General features: G+C 37.6%; 2 protein-coding genes across 5 annotated transcripts; one reads left to right on the top strand and one right to left on the bottom strand.

The window, feature by feature from the left end:
• Positions 1-24: 24 nt before the first annotated feature.
• Positions 25-16289, bottom strand: LOC112571655 (ubiquitin-like modifier-activating enzyme ATG7). Of its 3 annotated transcripts, none has more exons than XM_025250820.1 (19): positions 16075-16289; positions 15871-15925; positions 15249-15369; positions 14844-14921; positions 12538-12654; positions 11907-12050; positions 10935-11023; positions 10452-10573; positions 9504-9594; positions 9095-9239; positions 8520-8678; positions 8201-8252; positions 7885-8021; positions 7169-7339; positions 4449-4564; positions 4231-4315; positions 3900-3980; positions 3311-3430; positions 25-3052 (listed from the first exon to the last, which is right to left on the bottom strand). In XM_025250820.1, the coding sequence occupies exons 1-19, from the start codon at positions 16208-16210 to the stop codon at positions 3002-3004; spliced, it is 2070 nt and encodes a 689-aa protein (XP_025106605.1). In that variant the 5' UTR covers positions 16211-16289; the 3' UTR covers positions 25-3001. The 3 variants fall into 3 exon arrangements, with proteins under 3 accessions (XP_025106605.1, XP_025106606.1, XP_025106607.1); XM_025250821.1 differs by having other exon boundaries at positions 15249-15366; XM_025250822.1 differs by lacking the exons at positions 14844-14921; positions 15249-15369; positions 15871-15925; positions 16075-16289 and adding an exon at positions 13274-13333.
• Positions 16290-16409: 120 nt separating this feature from the next.
• LOC112572478 lies at positions 16410-21770 on the top strand. 2 transcript variants are annotated; one of them, XM_025252181.1, is made up of 5 exons: positions 16410-17474; positions 18984-19149; positions 19357-19422; positions 19682-19993; positions 20339-21770. In XM_025252181.1, the coding sequence occupies exons 1-5, from the start codon at positions 16569-16571 to the stop codon at positions 20530-20532; spliced, it is 1644 nt and encodes a 547-aa protein (XP_025107966.1). In that variant the 5' UTR covers positions 16410-16568; the 3' UTR covers positions 20533-21770. The 2 variants fall into 2 exon arrangements, with proteins under 2 accessions (XP_025107966.1, XP_025107965.1); XM_025252180.1 differs by having other exon boundaries at positions 19682-19998; positions 20341-21770.
• The last annotated feature ends 627 nt before the right edge of the window (positions 21771-22397 follow it).

Raw genomic sequence — 22397 nt, 5'->3', positions numbered from 1 at the left:
TTCCTCATTTTTTTTTTTTTTTGAGTCTGGTTTTTGGTGACATTTCCTATCCTTAATTTACTAAGGAGGCTGTTGGTTTTGATGTGCTCCCTTGAATCTCTTGTGATTTGAAGTGTGACATCAATATGATAAAAAAAAATTAAGAGACAATAAAAAGAAAAATGGGAAGATACCATCTGTCTCAAGGACCAAAACCAAGTCTCTGAACGCCTATGGAAGGAAAGTACCTATCCCCAAAATGCAGACAGATTAACACCAAGTGAATTAAACCACAGCAAGCCCACTCTATGGCACCCTTATATTTGAATTACACTGCAGAAGGCATCATAATGTTCCGTTTAAAATGAGTGTTTTATTAAAAACCATTTTCATTCCATTATTGTGACTACATAGACATCATTTTGTGTCTTTGCAGTGCTTTTCCCTCAATTCCCTCATCCCTTCTTGTTTGTTCTTGTAGGCCACCACATTGTGTGCTTTGTTTTCAATTATCAGTTGAAGGTGATGTCTGCTTTTTTTAGAACCTGTTGCTCATCCCAAGTTTAAGTTGTTGAACAGGGATTTATTTTTAAAACAGCCCTGTTTATACTGAAAGGTCAACATTTCTAGTTTTTGTTTTCAAAGGTACTAACATTTATGCTATTATATACTTAAACATCCACAAAAAGAATGCACCTAAGTCATGTGTGAAAATTATGAGTAGATAAACCTTTACAGATAAGGCCAATATGGTGGTTGTATCAGAAATGCATGTACCAGCATCACAAGATTTCAACAGGTTTTAGGATGCAATGTTAATTTTGCTCTCCTTAATGAATTTAAGAAGACAACTTTCTTGTTTCTATTGTTGATAAATCAAGGTTCTCAAAGCCAGTTCTTCAGCAGATTGTTTAAATATCCTTGTGTACACTATATTTATGTATATCTACAAATTACAATCACTAATTGAATTGTGTGGCACAATGAATTGGGCATCATTTTTACTGTTACATTTTACGGGGTCTTTATCTGTAGTTACTTTGTTGCACAAGTCAGTGTTTTCTGTCACAATGTTTGTAATGGACAGAAACATTTTTATTATAGTTTTAATTGTGCACAATCTTTCTTGGCCAAAATATTTAGTAAAGAACTTGACAAAATGGCTTTATTTTAGATAATTATGCATTCATTTATGCATAGTGGCACCTTTTACACTTGAAATTTCAGAGTTAAAATGGGAGCTAGATAAGCCAATTGCATGGGAAAGAGAAAACTCTGTTTCACTGGGGATTCCAATGGCACAGGAAAAGTACAGGCAGTCAGTCTTAAATTCTGGTGTGTAATCCACTTGGATAAGCAGGTGCTAGTTATGTTCAATTAGTGGTTCCAGTAGGTAAAGTTTATGTACCACCTGGGAATGCAGCCAATCTGTTCTCACCTGTCATTCAAAGCTATTTATCATGTATACTTGCTCTCATGACTGACAAGTGGACTGTTATATGTTTTGTCACAGTTTTAACTGATATCTTTAAAAAATAAATATTAATTTGTTCTTGGGTTATAACACGAATAAATCCATTGTAGGTGTAAAATATTTTCTGTGTTTGACTTTTATTTATTGAAATATTGTGTCAACACTTTCAACAGAGGTTAAATATAAAAGTAACAACCAAATCAGGCAAATATATTTCAAGTATAATTTTTTTATTTCTAAGGGAACATTATTAGCTATGACTCTTGTACTGATTCAGTTTATCCATGAAGAGTATAGATAACGCACACACATGCATACACATATATAATTATGCTTTTTGTGTAAGCACTCACAAACGAATTAAAGTGCAACACAAAGTTATTAACATATTTGTATATTTTTATAATACTGTTCATACATATTCAAAGAACCAATGAACTCAACCATACCATAGAGGTCCAACTTGATAGGAGAAAACATCCATTCATCTGTAAGTTCATGTTCACACAGCTGTGCAGAGGTTGTTATGCTGGCTATATATGATGGATCTTACCCTTCTCCCACAATTCCATGATATTAAAAACAAGTCTAAAATACACCACCATATATGGAGATGAACCAAATTTAGAATACAAGTATTCATTTTCCCATGAAAGGCACAGCAGTTTTAAAGCAGGTTGAAATAAAAAAAAATTCATACATCCAAAGATGCAGTGTACCACTTTCTGTAAAGAGAAAGAGCTCCTTCTTAAACATCAACTGCCACAGCATTAATTCTTACTCTGCACAATATCTTTATAGCACTTAAAAACACTAAGTGCAATAAATCAAAATATTTATCAGACAATATAAGCATGCTTCCAGGCTATGTGAGCCAAGAAAATATCAGGCCAGGCCTTTTAGAAAATGCATCTAATCTTTTGCACTTTACTGAGTGGCATTCTTCTCTCTTAAGTTTACAAAAAAAAACCAAACCCATTCATTCTGTCCACGTAAATTGAATATACTCAGCTACATAAAAAATCTGAAATAAATTAGGTTTCATGGGGATGACTGAGTAACAAACAATAGCAATACAGCATGTTCTATGGCTGATTAGTATCATCAGTCTACCTACATTGGCAGAAACAATAAAACATTAGTGGAAGGTTTCCACGTATATGGTCCCTTACTGGAAATAACAATTTTAAATTATACATTGCACCTTTGATGCCAAAAGCCATTGGCATAAAACAAATCCAAGAGAACTTTCTGCCTCTTTTGTCCACTTAAAGTAAATTAAACTAAAAGCTAGCACACAACATTGTTTACAGTCGTTATTCAGAAATGTTTTGGAAGGAGTAACACAGCAACAGAGACAGAGTACTGATTAAGAGAGATGCATGCTAACCACCCCAAACATCTGCTTTACCATTGTCATGATCCATGTCCTCTTTACATCTCAAACTAGTGATCTATACCATTTTTTGGTGGATAGGGTGGAAAGGTCAAAGACTATGGGCGACAAGCTGATTTAGCAGATTTGTTGCCATAAGGATGGTGAGGATTTTATTCAGCCTCCATGCTAGAGAATTCCTCCTCTTCGCTTAGGTCCCAGACCTGTAAACAAATAGCCACAAATGACACTACTACATCCAAAAGATGAAAAAATGCTTGTTTGAAGTATATGGAATTTACATTTCATCTCAAGTAAGCAACATTTATATTTATTAAAGAATCTTGCAAACTTCCAACCTTCAAAGCTCTTTTTAAAAATGTATGTTGCTTTCTCCCTTTTCATCCCCTTTGACCACTTAGCCAATCATCTTCCTGTCCTTGACCAACCATATTTTATGTATTCCGTCACACAGCACTGACCTCAGCTTCTAGTGTCTCCTGCTGCATCTGTTTCAGTCCTGTTAATTCTTCCAGGTAAAGCGGCTCATTAAAGGCACGCCGCAGAAACTCAAATCCTTCCTGTCGGTAGTGGTCCAGAACCTGCAAATTTGCACACACTTTTACACCTCTGCAGCGATTGTGTTCAGTGGTTTCCACACTTTAAGCCATAGGTTTATTTAAAACACTTTAACCCATTTATGCCACACGTTCCATTATTTGAAAAAAAAAATTTTCTCTTCAAATTCTTATTCCTTGAATATCTGTAGGTCACATACATGAATTCCACGTACAAATTCAAAAATTTCTATCTCCAGCATAAATGTGTTAAATAGTTTCATGTGCTGTAGCTCAAATGTGAAATAAAGTGCTACAAGGGATATGAGGATAAGGTGCTTTTCTGAAACTGAAAATGACCAGTTCAAGTTCCCCTGATCTGCTCGAATGATGTAAGATTTCAGAAATTAGCTACAAAATAAAATAGAAACGATAAAGCCATAATATTATTCACAAGATGTCTGAGGGTTACTATAGAGCTTTACAAACAGTGTCATTACAGTACTTTACTCACAGTATTACTACAAGCTGTGCACTTGTCAAATGCTTGACCTGCAGGAAGAATCTGGTGAAATCTGGACAAAAACCCTCGGATCTGATGAAAGTTTAAGTAAATTCTTTAAGACAAAAATTTTAATAAAGTTGAAGAAAAAAAGCATGTCTAATATGATACACATGAAAACATTAAGAAGTCGATGGCTTGCCAGGAAAAACATAACTAACAAGCAGCTGCTATCATCATAAATCTTCTTTCCAATAAGGATGTTAGCAAAACCTGACGAATAAATGCTGTGATATAAAATTCTAATTCTATAAAGTGCAAGGTGCTATAGCCTCTTGGATACCTGGTGAGGCACCAATCCAAGAGAACTCTCTGCCTCTTTTGTCAGGTTGTCTTCATGTGCACTTGTATCAGCAGCTGCATTGGCACTGAAAAGAAAATATCATAATCATAGAACATGTTGTGATATAACACAGGTAGTCTCAAATGTTACGTCTGTGATATGAATCTAACTTTGCTTATTCCCGTTGTTTTATAAAATGAAAAATAAATACAACTTACCCTTTTGGATGTTGTAGCACAGATATCAGCAACTCCACCGCCAATGCCGATGCAATCATAGAAACACCAGGTCGTGTAACTGTGCATTGCTGATCCAGTGTGCGGTCTCGCATCGACTTTATACAAAAAATCATCAATAACCAATGTGGTTTTTTTCCCCTCCAAAAATCTATCTATTTCCAAGATTTATGTTCTTTAGAAGGTGAATCTTCTAAAGGCAAAGGCTATAGAACGATAATTCAATTTGAAATCTTTTGGAAATCTTAATTAGTTAAAAACAAGCATATACTCTCTCATAACTGTGGTTCATCATTCATTTTCTCCACAATCAGTCCTGAATTTTAGTAAAAGGTAAATTCAAATGATGTATATAAATTAAATGTACTCTCATTAAAAACACCACCCAAGTATATTTTGTTCTTCAAATGACAAGGTTTAGTTCAATATTTTGGTATCAAAATTTGAGCAAACTCCATTCTATCCATGAGAAATAAAATTTTGAGAGCAAACGCTCATTCGTTTACACCTGATGACACGACCACAGGAGATAAACGGTTACACTCATTCTTTAACCATCGAAAGTTGTCTCACCTGACAGAACCATCACGTGCCTGACGTGCACAGCGTTCTCCTGGACAGGTAGGCAAATGCCCTCTAACAGCTATAAAGGTCAACGCAAGGTCAATACAACAGTTTTTTTCCCAATCAACTCTCCACTCAAACAGCGGGGAGGTAGGGAGGGCCTGGAAGTCATGTCATCAAGAACGTCATCTGGCAAGTCATCGTGGGCGCACAAGAAGTAACTCGGATGCCTGTGGCTTAAGATTGCCACCATCTTTTAAAGCCACAGACTGTTATTGTTCTTAGCCAACGTCTCTAACACGGACCGGTGTCCGGGATTCGGTGTTGTCCGTCTCTCTGGTGGTTCTGTGGTTGATGACGCACCGACATTACTGGCTGAGAGTTGTTTGCCTTTGGTGCCTCAGCAACCTCTCGTGGTTCGGTCCTTGCCAGTCTCTGAAAAGCGCGATCCAGCTCGCCTGCATGTCCGACCCCGGGCTATCCGCATTTACCTGAGGCGATCACGGTTAAACCGACCAACTCTTTCTGCCTCTCGGGGACGACCGTGAAAATGCGTCTCCTCAAGCCATGTCGTCCTGGATTAAAGCAGTGATAAAAGCGTGGCACAACAAAATATCACACCGAGAGGTCCAGGAAGAACATAACCTGCTAAAAACTCTTCAAAAAACTGAAAGTGTTTCGAGAAAGCAGGTCCAAATGGCGAAACAAAATCCCCCAGCAATCCAAAACGCAAATGAGGGTACAGAGAGATTCTCTGGTACTTCTCTAAAATGAAAAGCGAAAATCTTCCCACCAGCGTCTGTTTAACCCCCGCAAACGTAAAGGCGGCGGAAGGGGGGGAGTGACCGCCGGGTCGGAGAAACGCTGACGAACAAAAAAGTACAGGTGACCCAGCAGTAACAGGTACGGGAAAAAAGGACATAAGGCGAACTACAGCAGCCTCTTGTCATAACACACCACGAGCGAGGGGAGGGGTAGCCACACACATGTGCACGATCACTATAGGGGAGGGCGAGTGTCAACCTGCTTACACGAGATAACATGCTTGAGATGAAAGTTAAATCTCGCCTTACCTGAAAGCAGAAGAACCCTTTTCTCGTGTTACTTTTGGTAGCAACTGCATGAGGCGGCTTGACACATCAAGCTTTCGTCTGCTGCTCTTCGGATATCAAAGTGACATTGGTCCTCCCACTGCTGGTCAGATATACAAAACTAACACTGCAAACAGCAGAGTGGGTGAGTCCGACGACGTCCCAGTCCCACCGTTTGAAAAGGCGTCCATACAGAAGACAGCAGGTAGAAGTCCGCTCATCGAAGCATGGAAAATGTTCAGAACACAAGCTGTTTTCCGACAAAAGCACAAGCTGAAAATCTCTGTAACTGTACAGTCTCTCAGCAGTACAAAGTTTCGACACAGATTAGCCAAAGGGAAGAAACCTGAACACAAGTCACCAAGGTGATTGAGTGCAGCACGGGGTAAGAGCAGAGCCAGTGAATACCACTGTAACGATCAATGAAACTGCCTTCATAGCTGTTAGAGGCCATACAGTTGCTCACCTGACCATTAGAGCACTGAACGCCTATCACGTGCTAGCTCACTGCCAGGGGAGACAACTTTCAATGGTTAAAGAGCTAGGATAACCCTTTATTGCCCATGGTCATGTCATCTGGTACAAAGAAGAAACAAGCCTTCCACAGAATAAACACAGGTCTGTGATGTCATACTGGAATATACATACATTTGTATTTTAATTCCTGCTATTGCTAATGTGGGAGTTAGAAGTATATATGAACTCAGTCCCGATGTACTAAAGTACCAGTTTCATCAGAGCATGGCCGTTTGCTCCTGACCAGCAGTTGGGTTTACAGCCATTTAAAAAAAATTGTACTCTATAACTACCCATGTTCCTAGGGAAGGAGCTGCTTCATTCAAAAGTGGTGGCAGAAACTGAAGGTGTATTGTATATCTCCATATTTCCCATCATATGATTTGGACCTCTTTCCATGCATAGATGAAAATATCTGAAGGATGGTCAGAAAAAAAAATGTTCACACAAATACAAACTATATTATTTAAGCCTCTCTTCACAACTGTGAAGTGGACACAGCACAAGAAATAAAAGTGTCACTGAACATACATTCCCAGGAGCGACAACATCATTGCAGAAGTAGCAGCCAAGCTGACTTCCTGGCAAACCTTCAGCACTGCAAGAGCTGCTTGTTGCTGGGATGGAAGTCATCTCCCCTGATTTCACTCCATGACGAAGAACAAGGAATGTATCAAACCCAAGTGCTGCATTGATGACTATCTGGAAAAAAAAAAACTATCTATGGTTAATGACAACTAAGCACAACTCTTTTGACAACACAATATTTGTATCGACAGATGGGTTATCATTTCTAGGATAAGAAATCCACTAGCCTTGTCTAATACATTCTTTAACTTTTATTTTCTTATATTCTAAACATGATAAGAAATGTAACATTTCCTAAAAGGATCATGTTTAAATCATGTTTCAGCTCCATTGATGTTCTTTATCTCTGCATGAGGCACACATCAGTCTAGACCTTAACTTTCACAGGATTGCTTCTAGAATCATTTGTATCTATATTGTCTGAAAAACATGTTATCACATTTCCAACCACTCTGCTTCCTAGGATGCTGTTTGAGTAGCTACTTGTGCAAAGCAGCAGTAACATCTCCTTTCAGGAAAAACAAACTCTACCTTTTGCTAAGCTTCATTTATAAAATTCAAAAATTACATTCTGTGAAAGATATAATCCCCTAATCCCAGGCTCTGCTGTCAAGATTAGAAACTATCAGTGTGACACAGCTGCATAGTCCTAACTCCACCTTTTGATGGGCGGCTGCTATAAGTGTTGGAAGCCATCGACTTTCTCGGGTGTCCATCAGAAGAAAGACAGCATCATGGTCATGAATAAGCTGCTCCAGTTGCCGAACATCCTTTTCTACTTGCTCTTCAACACTGCCTTTCAACAGAGGTGACAATCACAAATCTACTTTATGTAGAAATGGAAGAGACAACAATAAAAAGCTTAAAAGAGGCAGGCTAATTTGGTCAATAACAATCTGTCTTTTCTGGTGTAAGTTAAACCCCATCAGATATTTTTGAATTTCTTATCAAAAGACTAAATGAGATTAAGCTTACTTGATAGGGAGTGTCCTGGCATTGGTATGGACAAGGAAATGCCTTCAGACTTCTGAAATGACAATTATTCACATACAAAGACAAATCAGATTTTGCATTAGATCAATTCTGAGCATCTTGTTTGATGTAAAACAGAACTGTTTTCATGTATTCCACAGTAGTGTGCAGTTTGTACCCAAACATAGCCTATCAAAATCACACAGGGATCACACACACACACACAAACACATGCACCACACACACAAGCACATAAATATAGAAACAAGAGATTGGAAGCATACAGAAAAAGGAAATTGAAAAATAAAACATGCATACTAACCACTCCGGGAAAAATCCTTTTCAAAGCGTTAGCTGCAGCTTCAGCTTTAGGCTTGCCACCATCAAGGCAGTCTTCAAACGTGAAGAGAGACTGGCGGACTGGATTGGAATAGGAAACGCGTGCGTTGTCCACAAATGTGACATGACGAATCCCCCAGCTCTGTCAGTGAACAGACTGTATGACTCACCATGAAACCCCAGAATTGTCCCCAAATATGATATGCCATAATGCCTAGCTCTGTATACTACACGACTTGCTATGAAACTCCAGCATTGTCCGAAAAGGTGACATGGCATAATGCCTAGTTCTTGTACATACTGCAATTTTTATGGTGATTCTAAAGACAGCATCTTAAAAGTTCTGAATTATGCAATACTCAAAAGACCATTAAGTTCAGCTGAAATCAGTGCCAGAAAAGTTAAAGCAATGTTGTTAAATATACATGCACAAATTAAAATACAATTTATTTAACAAAACCTCTTCCAGAAAAGGAGTTAACACATGAAAATCTAGTTAACAGTCAACAAAACTTAGTCATGAACATTAAAAAAAAAAATGACATATGTTAGACTGACCATGAGGTTGCGAGCTACATTGCATCCAAGCGTTCCTGATCCCAGCAGGAGACATTTTGTGGCAGTAATATCATCTAGGCGCAAATCTGGCATGAGGCGCCAGCGCATTAACCGTAGGTTTAAATCAACAGCAGATTCAGCCAGCCTTTGAAAGACGAAAGCGAGATTTTATATCATTTCACCTTTAGCTGCAGATGAAAATATCTAGGTCTGAATTGTTGTGTCAGAATGGAGATGTTTACAGAAACATTAAAAGTTGAAAATTTAGCTAAGCCCAAAACAAACAACAATATAAGAATCTCTCACAAACCCTACATGCTTGTTAGATCACCTTCATTATAAGACTTTACAGTGCATATCAAAGTTTTGTCTCACAACATAATTAAAAAAAACTTAAAGACTTAATAACCTTTTTGGATCCATGGTAGCGCTAAGGTCAGTCATACGAGCACCAAGCTTGTTTCGTTCGTTTCTCTCCCAGCCCACCACTTTTGGGGTGTCTGTCATTAAGAAGTTTATTGAAAAGTTGCTGCACGAATGCATAAGAGTTATGAAATATTTCAGCAATTGTAGCAAAAGGTACCTAGTCCCTTATCTATCAAGGATGAAAGAACTTTTTTTACAGGCAATGCTCTCAATTAATAGTTAAATGGAACAGCAAACCATATTCTCTAAAATGCAATGCTAGTAACAGCTAAATGCTGCATTAGATAAAATATGGAGATTAAAGGCTTCTAAAAAGTTTAAAACTATTATTTAAGCTAGTGGATGGAGGCTGATATTACCTTAATCATGATAGTCCTTCTACCAGATAAAATGCTAATGCTAGATTGAGGTTAGAGGCTATCAAACATAAAATATTATTATTTAATAACTATAATGAACAGGATTTATATATTTCCTTAGCATTATTTTGTTTAGGGAAGCACCTGTGTGTGCGTGTGTGTGATCAAGGTGTAACTTGTTATCTTTTATTTATAGTTGTTTTTGTGTAAAACAAGGACACATTTCTATTCTAGCCTGTGCCTTATACAATGTTGATTGATTGATCACATTTCCTTACTTAATAGATGGCTCAAAGCACTTTTTCAAAATACACAAAAGAAAACATATGCAAAAATTGCACAACATATATAATGACAGCATAAGCTGAAAAGATAATTCTAGGAAATATAGAGAGTAGCTATTAGTGTACACAAACTCAGACTCCCAGTGCAAATTGCAATGCATCTCATTACAGCAACCCATGAAGACAAGATCACATCTTTTATCGAGAGGTCCTACTTTTCCTACCAAATCTCACAGCTGAAAGCCTTAGATTAGTTTTATTACATTATTTTATCAATATTAGACCTACCTGTGAGTTCAGCTATGGATGGCAGGTTGAGGGACAGGACTAGACTATGGTTGAACTCTCGCTGACCTTTGCGGCTGCGATCACGAAAGCACACTACTTCCACTTCCTGCAGATCCTGAGCACTGCAGTAATTATGGTGACCATGTGATATAATGGTTTATCTTTTTGCATTAATAAATTACTCTTTTACCAAGTCATAGTGGATCTGCTCTAGAAAAGTATTCTGAATATACTTTGTCAATGTCTAGTCTGACTTCCTCTCAAGATTTCCAAATTATGAATGCTATTTAATGTGACAGCAACTCAAATAACTTACAATATTGAAGCTGTGTTCAGTTTAGAGATTGATATCATACAAATAAAAATGTTAGGTTCACATTAGAGATTGCCAACATGAAATATTACTGCTAAATAGGGCAGAAAAACACATCTTTTATTACTAAATAGTATATTACACTCTCAGATGAAGAAACATTTACACACCAGTGATATGCCAGCAGTGTTAAAAGATTCCGGAGAGGCCAGCCAGGGTTAGCATCCAAATTGCTTGGATCACAGAATCCTACCAACAGCTGTAACCAGTCCATCAATTTCATACGTGAGCAGCACAAGGTTGACACAACGTTTAGCAGGCAGGCAAGGTATATATTACATTTATCAACCAGGCAAACTTTACAAACTATTTAAGTAAATCTGGGCAAACAGCAAACAACTCAAAAGCTCGTAACCTGTGTATAAATGCCCTCCATGCTTATAAACAAGTTTCAGATTCTTTTCTTGTCAGTGCATCTGCCAACATCAAGATGACAATATCCTTCAATCACTTCTTTATTTGTTCCATATATTGACTTTCATACATATGATGAGTGTATTGTGACAGGCGACAGAAGAGCACATAGCTTTCACTAAACTCTGGCAAAAAGAGAAATGCAAAACTTTCCTAGACCCAGACCTTTTATGGCTAATGTCCACCTTTTCACACCCATCCATGGTGCATTAATGTAAACCGCTAAAGTGCATAGTTGTTAGTACATAACTTTTTTCCTTGTCTGCACATTAGAAAAATCGGAAAGACTGCATGGCAAAGCTAATATTCATTCCACGTTCTGTCTATAAATCAGTTGCTTGGAAGTCTTACCTCACCTCTTTCCCTACCTGACAAAATCTAATATTCCTTCCACTTTCTGTTTACACAAGTCAGTTTTTCTAATTGTTCCTTATCTTTTATTTTTCCTTTAAATAATTTGAAACTTTAGCCCCATACTATTAGCTATACCAGTCAGTCAAAACTTTTGTACTATTCTGGACTACTACATTTCAGCAACTACCATTCCAAGCATCTGCATCATTTATTTTTAAAACTTGTTATAACTGTTCAGATGTAGCCATCCTTTGTCAATAGACAGACAAAAGTTTAATAATAGCACATCAACAACAAGAGTGTTCAGTACATACTTTTTTATTATCTAAAAGAATCTCTTTGATAGAACCGATGTCCTGCACTGAGATTCTATCAGCCTCTTCTGTAAGAAGAAAGTAATTCTGAAACTGGTGCTGCTGGGCTTGGTAGTTGTCATATGATGCAAGGAGGCTGACAATCTGTAAACAAACACATCCGTTCTTGTTTAATGAGGAAACAGAGTTACAAACTGACAAACTGTAAATATACTTGTTCATTCTAGTTTACAGAAAAGAGAAAGTCGCAGAAACATTGAAAATCTGTCTGTTGTCACAACAGTCCCTTAAGATAGGAATCCACATGAAATTCTCCATCCAAGTATGCATATCAGCATGTGCAAGCACCATCAAGGTTGAAGCAATTTCTTACGTTCTTTTATTTTAGTGAATAAGCTTGTCTGGTGGTGGGAAAGGGAGATGATAATTCCTTTGTGAGTCAAACACAGGAGGGTAGCTATGCATTGTCTTTCTTTTACTAACAGCTTGTTTTGATCTCCACTTTTTTCCGTTGATTTTTTTGTGGCATTTCATACAGGTTACTGTTGTCTTGTATTCTAAACTGAATAAATACAAAGACTTCCTACTGTTCTTTGTTGAAATATATAAAAAATAGAATAGTGCAGCTTACCTGCTCAGTATTAAATCTCTGGTTTAGCTGACAAGGGGGTTTATTCAGCATTACTGATTCTGGTGCCAGAAGACATGGACTAGCAAACCAGTAAAAGAAATGGTACTTTTTCAAATCCTGAAATGTAGACAGGTTGTGTTTTAAAACAGTGGCTCAGCTAGAATTTGAAAGAAAATTCCACATGATCATTTGTAGTGGACAGTCTAAATGCACTAGAGTGCATGTGCAAAAAATACATTGTCTTTGCAATAATAAGTACTGTTGCATGTTTTGTGGCATACATCCAATAACAAGTATCAATGACAATAGTATTTATAGCATAAACAAAAGCCAATAACATCTTGATATAAAGATGAAAAATTAGTCCTATTTATCACCAAAGAAAAGATTAAAGTCTGACAGGAAGGGTCCTGGGAATGCTAAAGAAAGGAGAGGAATGGTTAAAAGCAGATATTTAAACTGATATTACAATTTTCACTATGGTTATAAATGCACTTCGCGCTTCCCCTTTCACAGCTTCCCTATTTTGCAGGTTTTTATAAGAAATTAATTGGAAAAATGATTCGTGAATTTTCTGCGAAATTCGATCAGTGGAAAATATATATATTTTATGAATTTTCAGATGAATAAAGCATAAAGCGTATAAAAATATATTACTAATATTAATTCTAACAATAAAGAAATATTATAAATAATAAAATTTATATGAATTACAGCAAATAGTATAGGTATTTACTCTGAAATGAGAACCAGCATCGCTTGCCTGAAACACTATGTGCCTACTCACAATAGCGCTTTCCAGGGTTACTAAAAATAGATTGTGACGTCACGCAGCAGAGCATCATGGGATTGCCTGCAAACAAACACTGCACGTTGTTCTGTGTATTCTACGCTACGGCGACTGACAAAAAGCGACATTTTTATATTAATCTCTGAAACAATGCTGACAACTGGAGGAGCCAAACACTGCTGTTGGGGTTTATGTAAATCGGACTCCAGATATCCAGAGGGGACATTATTTTATTCCATTTCCAAAGCCTGGTAAGACCAGTGACAAAATGACTCTGTGGGAAAGAGGACAGGCCAAGTTAAAGACTGAGAAAGCAAAGCGCTGGCAGTTTTTATGTGGGCGATCTGATTTCCAAAATGTGGAGAAAATAACCAGGGGCACATATATCTGCTCTCTGCATTTTCTTGGTGGAAAAGGCCCAACATCTGAGAACGACGAACCAATAGTAGCGACGCTTACAGACGAGGAAACACAAAAGCGACAGAGACGCAAAAGGAAGGCTCCAGTGCAACGTGGCGACCAAACTGCACATTATCAACGTGAACGTGGGAGAAAAAAGCTTCGGAAAGAAAACTCATCATTTCCAGAATCCACAGAACAAAGTGACAACATAACACTTGAAGACGCAGGCGAAGCCGTGGCTGAGAGTGCATCTGCTGAATGTAAGTCGGCTAGCCCAAACCACAAAGCTACACAAACATCTTATGATCAGTACATGCTTGGAGCTAAAATCGAAACTATGATCATGAGAAACGCTGCTGCAGTGAAAAATGATAGAAGTGAACCAGAATTTAACAACAGGATGGACCCAAGCTTTGTTTTAAAAGACACTGATCCCCCTCCTTTTCAGCTCATACCATTTACCGTTGTCTACCCCTGGATTAACTTTTATACCCAATGCAATACACGCACGAACTTTTTCAACTGCCTCTCGTAAAGTCACATTCTTACTCTGTCCGTGGCATTCGAGCCATCGTTTCAGTTCTGTTAGCCGGTATTCAGAGGGATCGCCGACAAGGAAGGCTCCAGGTACATCTTTCTCCGTTAAAACCACCGCTTCCATTTGCATTTTCCAATTTGAAACTGTATTTTTTTACACGCTCACGTTTTGTTTTGTTTTTTGGAACAATAAACTGCACAGCAACGCACTCGCTGCAAACGCTAGTGTAGTACATGCGGGGAATATATTTGTATGCTTTGCATTCCCAGAAGCCCTTGCGCGGCTAGACTGTGACGTCATCTGTGGAACGCGCTATTGTAATCAACAGTGTGGGAATGGTTATTAAGGAAATGGGAAAGGTTTATGTCGCGTAAAAGTATGGGGGAGGGTTTATAAAGCCTTAATATAGTGTATAAATATATAAATAAATATACCGTTTCTATTTCACAGATTTTCGTTATCGCGTGTGGTTCTGGAACGTATTTCCCTCGATAAACAAGAGATTACTATATATATAGAAAACTTAAATGCCCTGTAATTATTAAGATCCTGCTTTAGAAGTGCACTGCAACTTACAGGATATGTTAGCAGTAAGAACCTTGATAACAAGCTGGGATCTTTTAGTGCAGCTCCACTTTTTATATCATTCCATATCTGAAAGTCAAACCAAAAATACCAGCTTCTGCATTCAGTTGTTTGTTATAATATACAGGCAGATGAAGAGTTTAAAAAACTCACAACCAAAGAAATCAATGAAACTGAAAGTGATTCTATAAGGACAGACTGATTTCACACGTTTTTATTCTTAGTGAAGTGAAAGAAAATATAAAGAATCTTTCACTGAAACCACCAACATCATCTTTAAATAATCAGTAGCAAAGTAGAGTCTGTTGTCGTAGTCATGTACCTGCATTGTTTATACAATGTGCTTGTCAAAAGTCAGCAAGAACAACAATTCAGAAAATTTTAGAAAATCTATACCTCATTGCCAAGGGAAGCAAGTAAAAGCTTCTTGTCACACTCCTTGAAGGCCTCCACTGTGTTCATAATTTTGAGCACTCCATGTGATACAAGCCTGCGTGGGGGCACTTTATCATTGCTGCTTAAGTCCAAACATGATTCAGAAAGCAAATTCAAACCAAGGAAACATGTCAGAGAAAACTACCAACAAATCAGCATTTAAAAACTGTGCAGTTTCCTAGTTAAACATCATTGACTATTGTTTGTTAGCGTCTAATTGGTGGATGCCTAAGCTGAATGGCCTTCTACAGTAACATTTTAAAATGTGTGTTCAGTTGTTCAAAGCATATTGCTCATACCTCTAAAGAGGAAATAAGTTTCACACACACACTCTTCTTTTCACTCTCCTTCTCTCTCTCTCACACACACACACTAGACTGATCAGCAATAACTAACTTCAACTTATCTGAGTGTGTCATAAACATTTTGATTTTTTTTTTTTTTTTTTTTTTGCACACCTTACGTATGTTAATACACACTAAGAATTATTCAGTTAAACTGATGGGTAAACACATAAATCATTCACAGACTAATGAAGATTCTGAATATATGTCTAAGCACTACTTTTAAGTCAAAATCTCACATATCAAGTGCCGCATAGTCAATAGTCAGCATGGGTGCGATGCCCCCTGGATCGCCTGAGACAAAAAATAAAATATAATGCATGATGCCTACCCACACAATCACACGAACGGCTACATAAAGCATTAAAATGTTTAACTTACTCTTCTTCCTTTAAAATTAACCTGCTAATAAATACATGTAACTGCAAATGAACCGGACCCACCATTGTAGTAGAAACCTTTAATTTGTCTTGGTTGATCGTCAAGACCATAGACATTGAGTTTATTTTCAGAGACCTTGTGCCAGAAACTAGGTTCTATCATGCTAGAAAATGGCACATATTGTAGAACTAACGTCATTCTGTGCTAGGCTCACGTGGCGTTGTTTTCACCCAAACACAATAGTTCTGTGAAAACTGGGCGTCTGCTAGAGCACTCGGTCACATGGATAGTAGACTTCCGCTCACTTTTCAACCCTGTTATTCATCGCATCAGCGGATTGGACAATTGATTTGAACCGTTGTGTTATGGCTTCTGATTCGACCAACCAACCGGAAGTTTTGATCAAGGGTTAAACGCGCTTTGGACAAAGATGTTCCTCATCAAACTTTTGGTTAGGTACTGTCACGTCTTACATGACCGTTCGCTTTGGAACTATATAAATACGAAGAACTAATCGAAAGTAATATAACATCACTTTCCTAAGATTCTGCCAGTCATGTCGATGACTTGTTTTTGCTTCGTTTGTCTTGTTTTGATCATGGCTTCGGAACTTACACAGGCATCGCTGCCTAGTAACATCGACGTAAGTACTTACGAAGAAGGGAAAAGGCAGTTCGAGTTGATCAGACATCAGTCACAGCTGCCTCAGTATGGACAATGTTGGAAGGATGCAATGGATTTTATTGACAGCGGCTGTAAACAGCTATCGGACGATATGCAAGGAAGATTGTCTCTGGCATACCTTAACTGTTTTTTGCGCTTACAAGGTAGACAACTTTATGATTGCGATCAAACAAAGTCTGTTGAAGAGTGCACAAGAGATATGGCTGATGTGGATCGTGGGTCGTTCACGACATTCTTCACCCACACACAAAGTATTTGCTACTTTCTGCAGGTACAGATCTGGAACGAGGAGACAGAGACTACCATTTCGCGATTGGCAGAGACGTCTGCTCACGTAGCATCTAAGATCCAGCAGTCTTCTGTTCTCCAGATGGAAATGATACGACAGCAAAACTTAACTCTGAAAAACCAGGAGATTCTGATGAAGAGTGCAACAAACCTGTCGCTCCATCTTGCTACATCAGCGCGGGAGATGGAAGCGGCGTTTAGTAATGTTCGCGAAGCTACTCAGGCACAGCGCATACTCATGGCAGATATGTTTGACCACTTAATCAGTCTGAAGCAAGTAATTCATGGAGAGTTTTCTGGCTTCTATGCAATCCTCTATTACTTCTTCTCCATACTGGTATCCTATCTGTTAACATCTACTGCCAGAACATCTGGTGCTCGATTTTGGCTGTTTGGCATAATGACAGCCAGTGCCATTTGTGAATACTCCATACAGATGTGGGCACCACAGTTTCTCACTTGGTGTTTGACAGATTTTTCAGAAATGGATGTAAGCTATTAGCATTTTATAAATCTTTACTGAAGTTCCTAGACTTAGTCAGTTTATGCTTGGTTAAAATACGCACATATCAAAAGTATGAATTTTTGCAGCATATTTGTATTCTTTGTGACTGTAACATGCATGGGGTTGGTCCAATAGTACAATGAAAGACTTGTAAATAAGATAGGGTCATAGGTTTAGTTATGGTCACCAGCCCATTCACCATTCGATTTTACCACCACATCACCATAAGTCAATGCAACCACTGCCTAAAGTTCATTTTATCATATCTATTATCCATTCAGCTACAAATATAATTGAACTTTGAACTTGTCTCCTTTATTTTATGTTAGAGATATTTGCATACAGTTTTTGTAATTTTTACTAACTTAAAAAATGCGACCCTACTTTATTGTTAGGATTAATCTGCACCTTTTGATCTCTTCATTATGTGAGTGAGAAAGTAATTTAATGAATCTGATCTATGAAAGCCTGGATGTCCATCAACAAATTGAAGATGAATGATGACAAACCTGAGGTCCTTCCAAGAATCTTTGCAAATAAATTGAAGTTTGTGCCATGCTCTACTACTTTTACTTTCTCTGGGTGTATATTTCTTTTTCCCAGACCATCCAGAATCGTGATGTTATCATTAACTCATCATTATCTCTTAAATCTTACATTAATGTGGGATATAAGTCTATCTTCCTTGAGCTTTCAGGATCAGTCACATCAGACTCTTCTTGTCAGTTTCTGCCACCTAAAGTTCATGTTTTGTGTTGTCCTGGGTGGATTACAGCAACTCTCTATTTGTTGATTTTCCTAACTGCCTATGTAATCAAAAGACTAAGTTATAAGAATAATACTGCTTGCATTGTCTTCTAAAGGTGAAAAGCAGACTATGTTACACTCCTCCACCATCTTCACTGGCTGCCAGTCCAAGCCTGCATTGATTACAAGATCGCTACACTACTACTGTTTTTATTCACAGCCATGTTCCAACATACCTGTCTGAGCTACTGATGCCTTACCACCTTTAGTCTTTTTGTTTTGCCCTCCTGTCTGTGCCACACAGATGAGGAAAATTTGGCAGATGCATCTTTTCTTTCTGAGACCTACTTTGAATTCTCTTCTCCTTTCTCCAAATTGTGTTTACATTCAAAGCCGTCATTCCAGTTAGGAAACCCATCTCTTTCAGAAATAGCTTGCATAAACAATAGTTCTGCCCACTCCTCAATTCTTCATCCACAAACTTTTTTTCAGTGTCATTTGTTTACCGACATTTTGTGTGCTTGACTTTTGGTTTGTTTGTAACCTTTTGAGTGCATTGCACTGAACTCACATCCACATAAAGAAATCCACTTTAAAAATTTAATTATTACTCTTTATTAGGAGTATTATGCTTTCTGAAAACTTTTATTTTGTGTTTTTCTATAACTGCAGAATTTTGAAATGTAATAATACACTTTTAATAAGAACATCATGCTGTCTGAGAATTAAAATTTTGTGTTTTTCTAGGACTGGGTTTACTGGTTACGCCAGAAATGTCGGAAACTCTGTTTGTGGTGTGGTCTGGTGTTGCTTGGTTTCTTCGTGTATAGATATGAAGATATCAACACTGCTAACCACAGGCTTTTGATGGAGATCAGGAAACAGAACTCAGATCTCAAACACCTTTTGTCTGGCTAGTACACTTGATGTTTATTATTTAATGATGAATGCAGTTTGATATTTTAGACTAGCAGATCTATTGATGGGCCACTCACTTTTTGCTTTCCTAAATTGACATTTTTAAAGCATATGTGAAAAATACCCAATTAATTGCATAGTGTTCATTATCTATAATCCACACTATAATCTTTGCATGATTTGTGTTCTTTTCTTCCACAAGGTCGTCACTTTGGTATACAGCCTCAGATTAAACCAGGAGTAACAGAAAATTTTGGAACCATCACAGGTGTGGAAAAGTATTTCACTTTTGATGAGTCATATGATTTAAAAACTAAAGACTCTTCTAAAGAGGAAAAAGCCACTCAAATAGGTAAAAAGGGGGAAAATGGACAGCATAGGGGAAAGTTTTATTTATTGTGGCTTAGTGGGCACGAAAGTACTTTTTGAAGTATTAATTTCCTGTTTATCCTTTCTATAAAGACAAAAACAAAAATTCATTTAGCATCTGGGCAATCATGTTCATTTTCTGGCCATTTCTGCTGCAGGTGATCGTACTTTAGATGATGGTAGTGATTTCAGCAGCACAGAAACTGCATGTGGAAGTGTGGAATCAGATGAAACGTACATACACCACGAATCTGAAATCACCACCTCAGAGTCAGACAGTTACACCACAGCACAGACACTGCAAGGTGATGCTGTCGATTCTAATGCTGAAATTAACTCATTGCTGGAAGAACTAAAGGAGCTGAGGGGTGTCACATCTTTGAGGGAGATGTCAGGCCATGTGGAACAGTGGGTGATGACTGGAAGATATCCCCCTTCTTCAGCTGCCGTGTACAATGGGCCAAAGCATGATGAGGTGAGAAAAAAAAAATTTAATTATAACAAAAATGTTGACATGAGTTTGCTGATGTTTATCATTTTTGTGATTAGTTGTGATTTGATTCTTTATAGATTAATTACATAAATTATTGCGTTGCAAGTTGAACACAAAAGAGGCTAAAGCAAGCCATGGTCTATCCAACCACACCTTGTTTTAAAAAAAATTGTTTAACATCAACTCCTTTTACATCCCCTGCTTTTGATAACAGGAAGCAGCAAATGTATCATCATTTTAACACAATCCGTTCATTTCTAGACATTAAAGACATTGTAAATTCATGCAGAAAAGCCTAACAAACCAATGTTTTGACTTTTTCAGAGTAATTTGCATTTGAGTTCGCGGTATCTGTTACGACCACGCCAAGTCAGGATTAACCCTGCTGTTTCTCCAGCAGTAGAGGTTGAATCGCCTCATAGTTTTGCCAAGACAGTCAGGCAGCTGGAGAGGCTGGCAAAGCAGAACAGCAAGCTGGTCCGTGTTGTCACAGCAAAGAAAGCTCAGATGTGTTAATGGTTGATAGAGAAAGATAACATGAACATTGAGCACATCACTATGATAATGTGTAAACAGAGGGTGTCAGGGCTTAATTATACAGGAAAAGTGTAATCAGTAGCACACACCTTGTAGAATTAAAGTCTGATCAGCTAATCCTTGGAGGAAAGATACTGTGAATGTATCCTAATAATAATCATAATATTAGTAATATATAAATTTGTAGAATGCATTTCCACATGCAGAAGTAAGCGCAGTGTGCTGAGGGCAGAAAAGATACTGTAAAAGTTTTGTCATGATAAGGAATTCAATCAGTACACTTCTTACTGCAAAGGCAGAAGGGAACGAAGATCATTTGGTCAGGACTCTAAAGCTCTGACATCTCTAGAAAGGACAAGAAGAGCTGATGACAGCTGGAAGGGGTTGTTAGAGAGGCTACCAAAGCAGAACAGCAAGCTGGTGCATGTTGTCACAGCAAAGGAGTTAGAAAGTGTTAATGCTGACAAGGAGAGATGGTATGAACCTTGGGCACAAGTCGCTATATGTGAATGGAGGGTGCTAGAGCTCAGAATGGTTCAGGAATTGTGCAAGATATTTGAATAATTGCATTTTTCATCCTTTATTTTGTTTTACAGCTATTTTAGCCTTAGCTTTTACTCTGGCTTTGTTTGAGGTTAATGGTTCTCCAGGTGTGCAACCTGTGTGAGATGTTTGTGATGATTTTAACTGTGCCATATACAGTATAAAAATTGACTACAGCTTTAATTAAAATCATGACATAGTTGAAATATGTTTAAGGGAATAGTTGATGCTCATTTTTTCCCAGCCCATACATTTATAGTCAAAATACAAGATTTTTTAAATGAAACCTTTCCCTACCACTTGGGATTTTTGAGATACATTTTTTATATAATTGTATGAAACCAGTGGATAGACTGAAAATCAAGCATGATTTAATTAAATACAGGGAATAAAATATAAATGCTATGGAAGATAAAAATGATATAGGTGTTGCATGGGGTGGTTTTATAGGGAGCATGTTTGTCATTAAAAACATTTTTTCGTTTACAAAAATGTGAAAAGTTTAATTGTAAATTTCATGCTGATGTGCCCTTTGTATGAGATTCTCTGCAAGATCAACTTCATTATTATCAATAAAATGTGTAACAACTTAGACATCTGTCACCACAAAGAAAACAAAACTGTGTTCAAAGCCGTATCAACAGTTGAAAGCTAGACATGCACAATAAAATGTGAATTTTCTTTAGATGGAATGGATGAAAAGGATTAGAAATGGGATGAATGACTGAAACAGTAAGCTGTGCTTTAGGGCAGTGGTTCTCAAAGTGTGGTCCGCAGGCATAAGTCAGGTGGTCCACGGCTGAAAATCGTCATGTCAGCAAAGTGATGCATTCCTCGCATTAACATTTTAATGACAAAGAACGAGGTATAAGTAGTTTTATGTCAACTTATTACTATACTACTGTCACAGAAGTACATTTAGTTTTGAATTGTAATGAAACAAATGTGGCAATTTAAATTACTATGGTACAGTGATTTTTTGGCCTTGGTGGTCCGCCATATTTTTCCCTTGAGTAACGTGGTCCGCGGTCCGAAATAATTTGAGAACCACTGCTTTAGGGCATCTGTTTAACTGTGAAAAATATTCTTTCATTTGTGTTGTGCCACTTCAGTTCTAATTTATAAATGCATGTCCTGTCTCTCTAATTCACACAGTGACAAAGCCTTTTTCCTAAAGGATAACTCATGTATAATATAAAATTTAGCTGGAAGTTTTTGGCAGGTAAACAGTGTTGTCATTAGTCTTGCAAAATAAAATGGGGGCGCGGGGGTGTCAAGAATTCGTAATTCATGGTTTTAGA

This window comes from Pomacea canaliculata, linkage group LG9 (genome assembly GCF_003073045.1).
Source record: "Pomacea canaliculata isolate SZHN2017 linkage group LG9, ASM307304v1, whole genome shotgun sequence".
NCBI classification, from domain to species: Eukaryota; Metazoa; Mollusca; class Gastropoda; order Architaenioglossa; family Ampullariidae; genus Pomacea; species Pomacea canaliculata.
The sequence above is the reverse complement of the archived record's forward strand: the minus strand, read 5'-3'. Positions and strand labels throughout refer to the sequence as shown.

Coding starts and splice junctions, on each gene's coding strand:
- LOC112571655 (XM_025250820.1), bottom strand. CDS start 16,210: ATGACGTTAGTTCTACAATATGTGCCATTTTCTAGCATGATAGAACCT. Junction 9,595..10,451: donor ATCCATAGCTGAACTCACAG/GTAGGTCTAATA, acceptor TCTTAATGACAG/ACACCCCAAAAGTGGTGGGC. Junction 7,340..7,884: donor TAGCAGCCGCCCATCAAAAG/GTGGAGTTAGGA, acceptor TTTTTTTTCCAG/ATAGTCATCAATGCAGCACT.
- LOC112572478 (XM_025252180.1), top strand. CDS start 16,569: ATGTCGATGACTTGTTTTTGCTTCGTTTGTCTTGTTTTGATCATGGCT. Junction 19,423..19,681: donor AAATTTTGGAACCATCACAG/GTGTGGAAAAGT, acceptor TTTCTGCTGCAG/GTGATCGTACTTTAGATGAT. Junction 19,999..20,340: donor ATGGGCCAAAGCATGATGAG/GTGAGAAAAAAA, acceptor TGACTTTTTCAG/AGTAATTTGCATTTGAGTTC.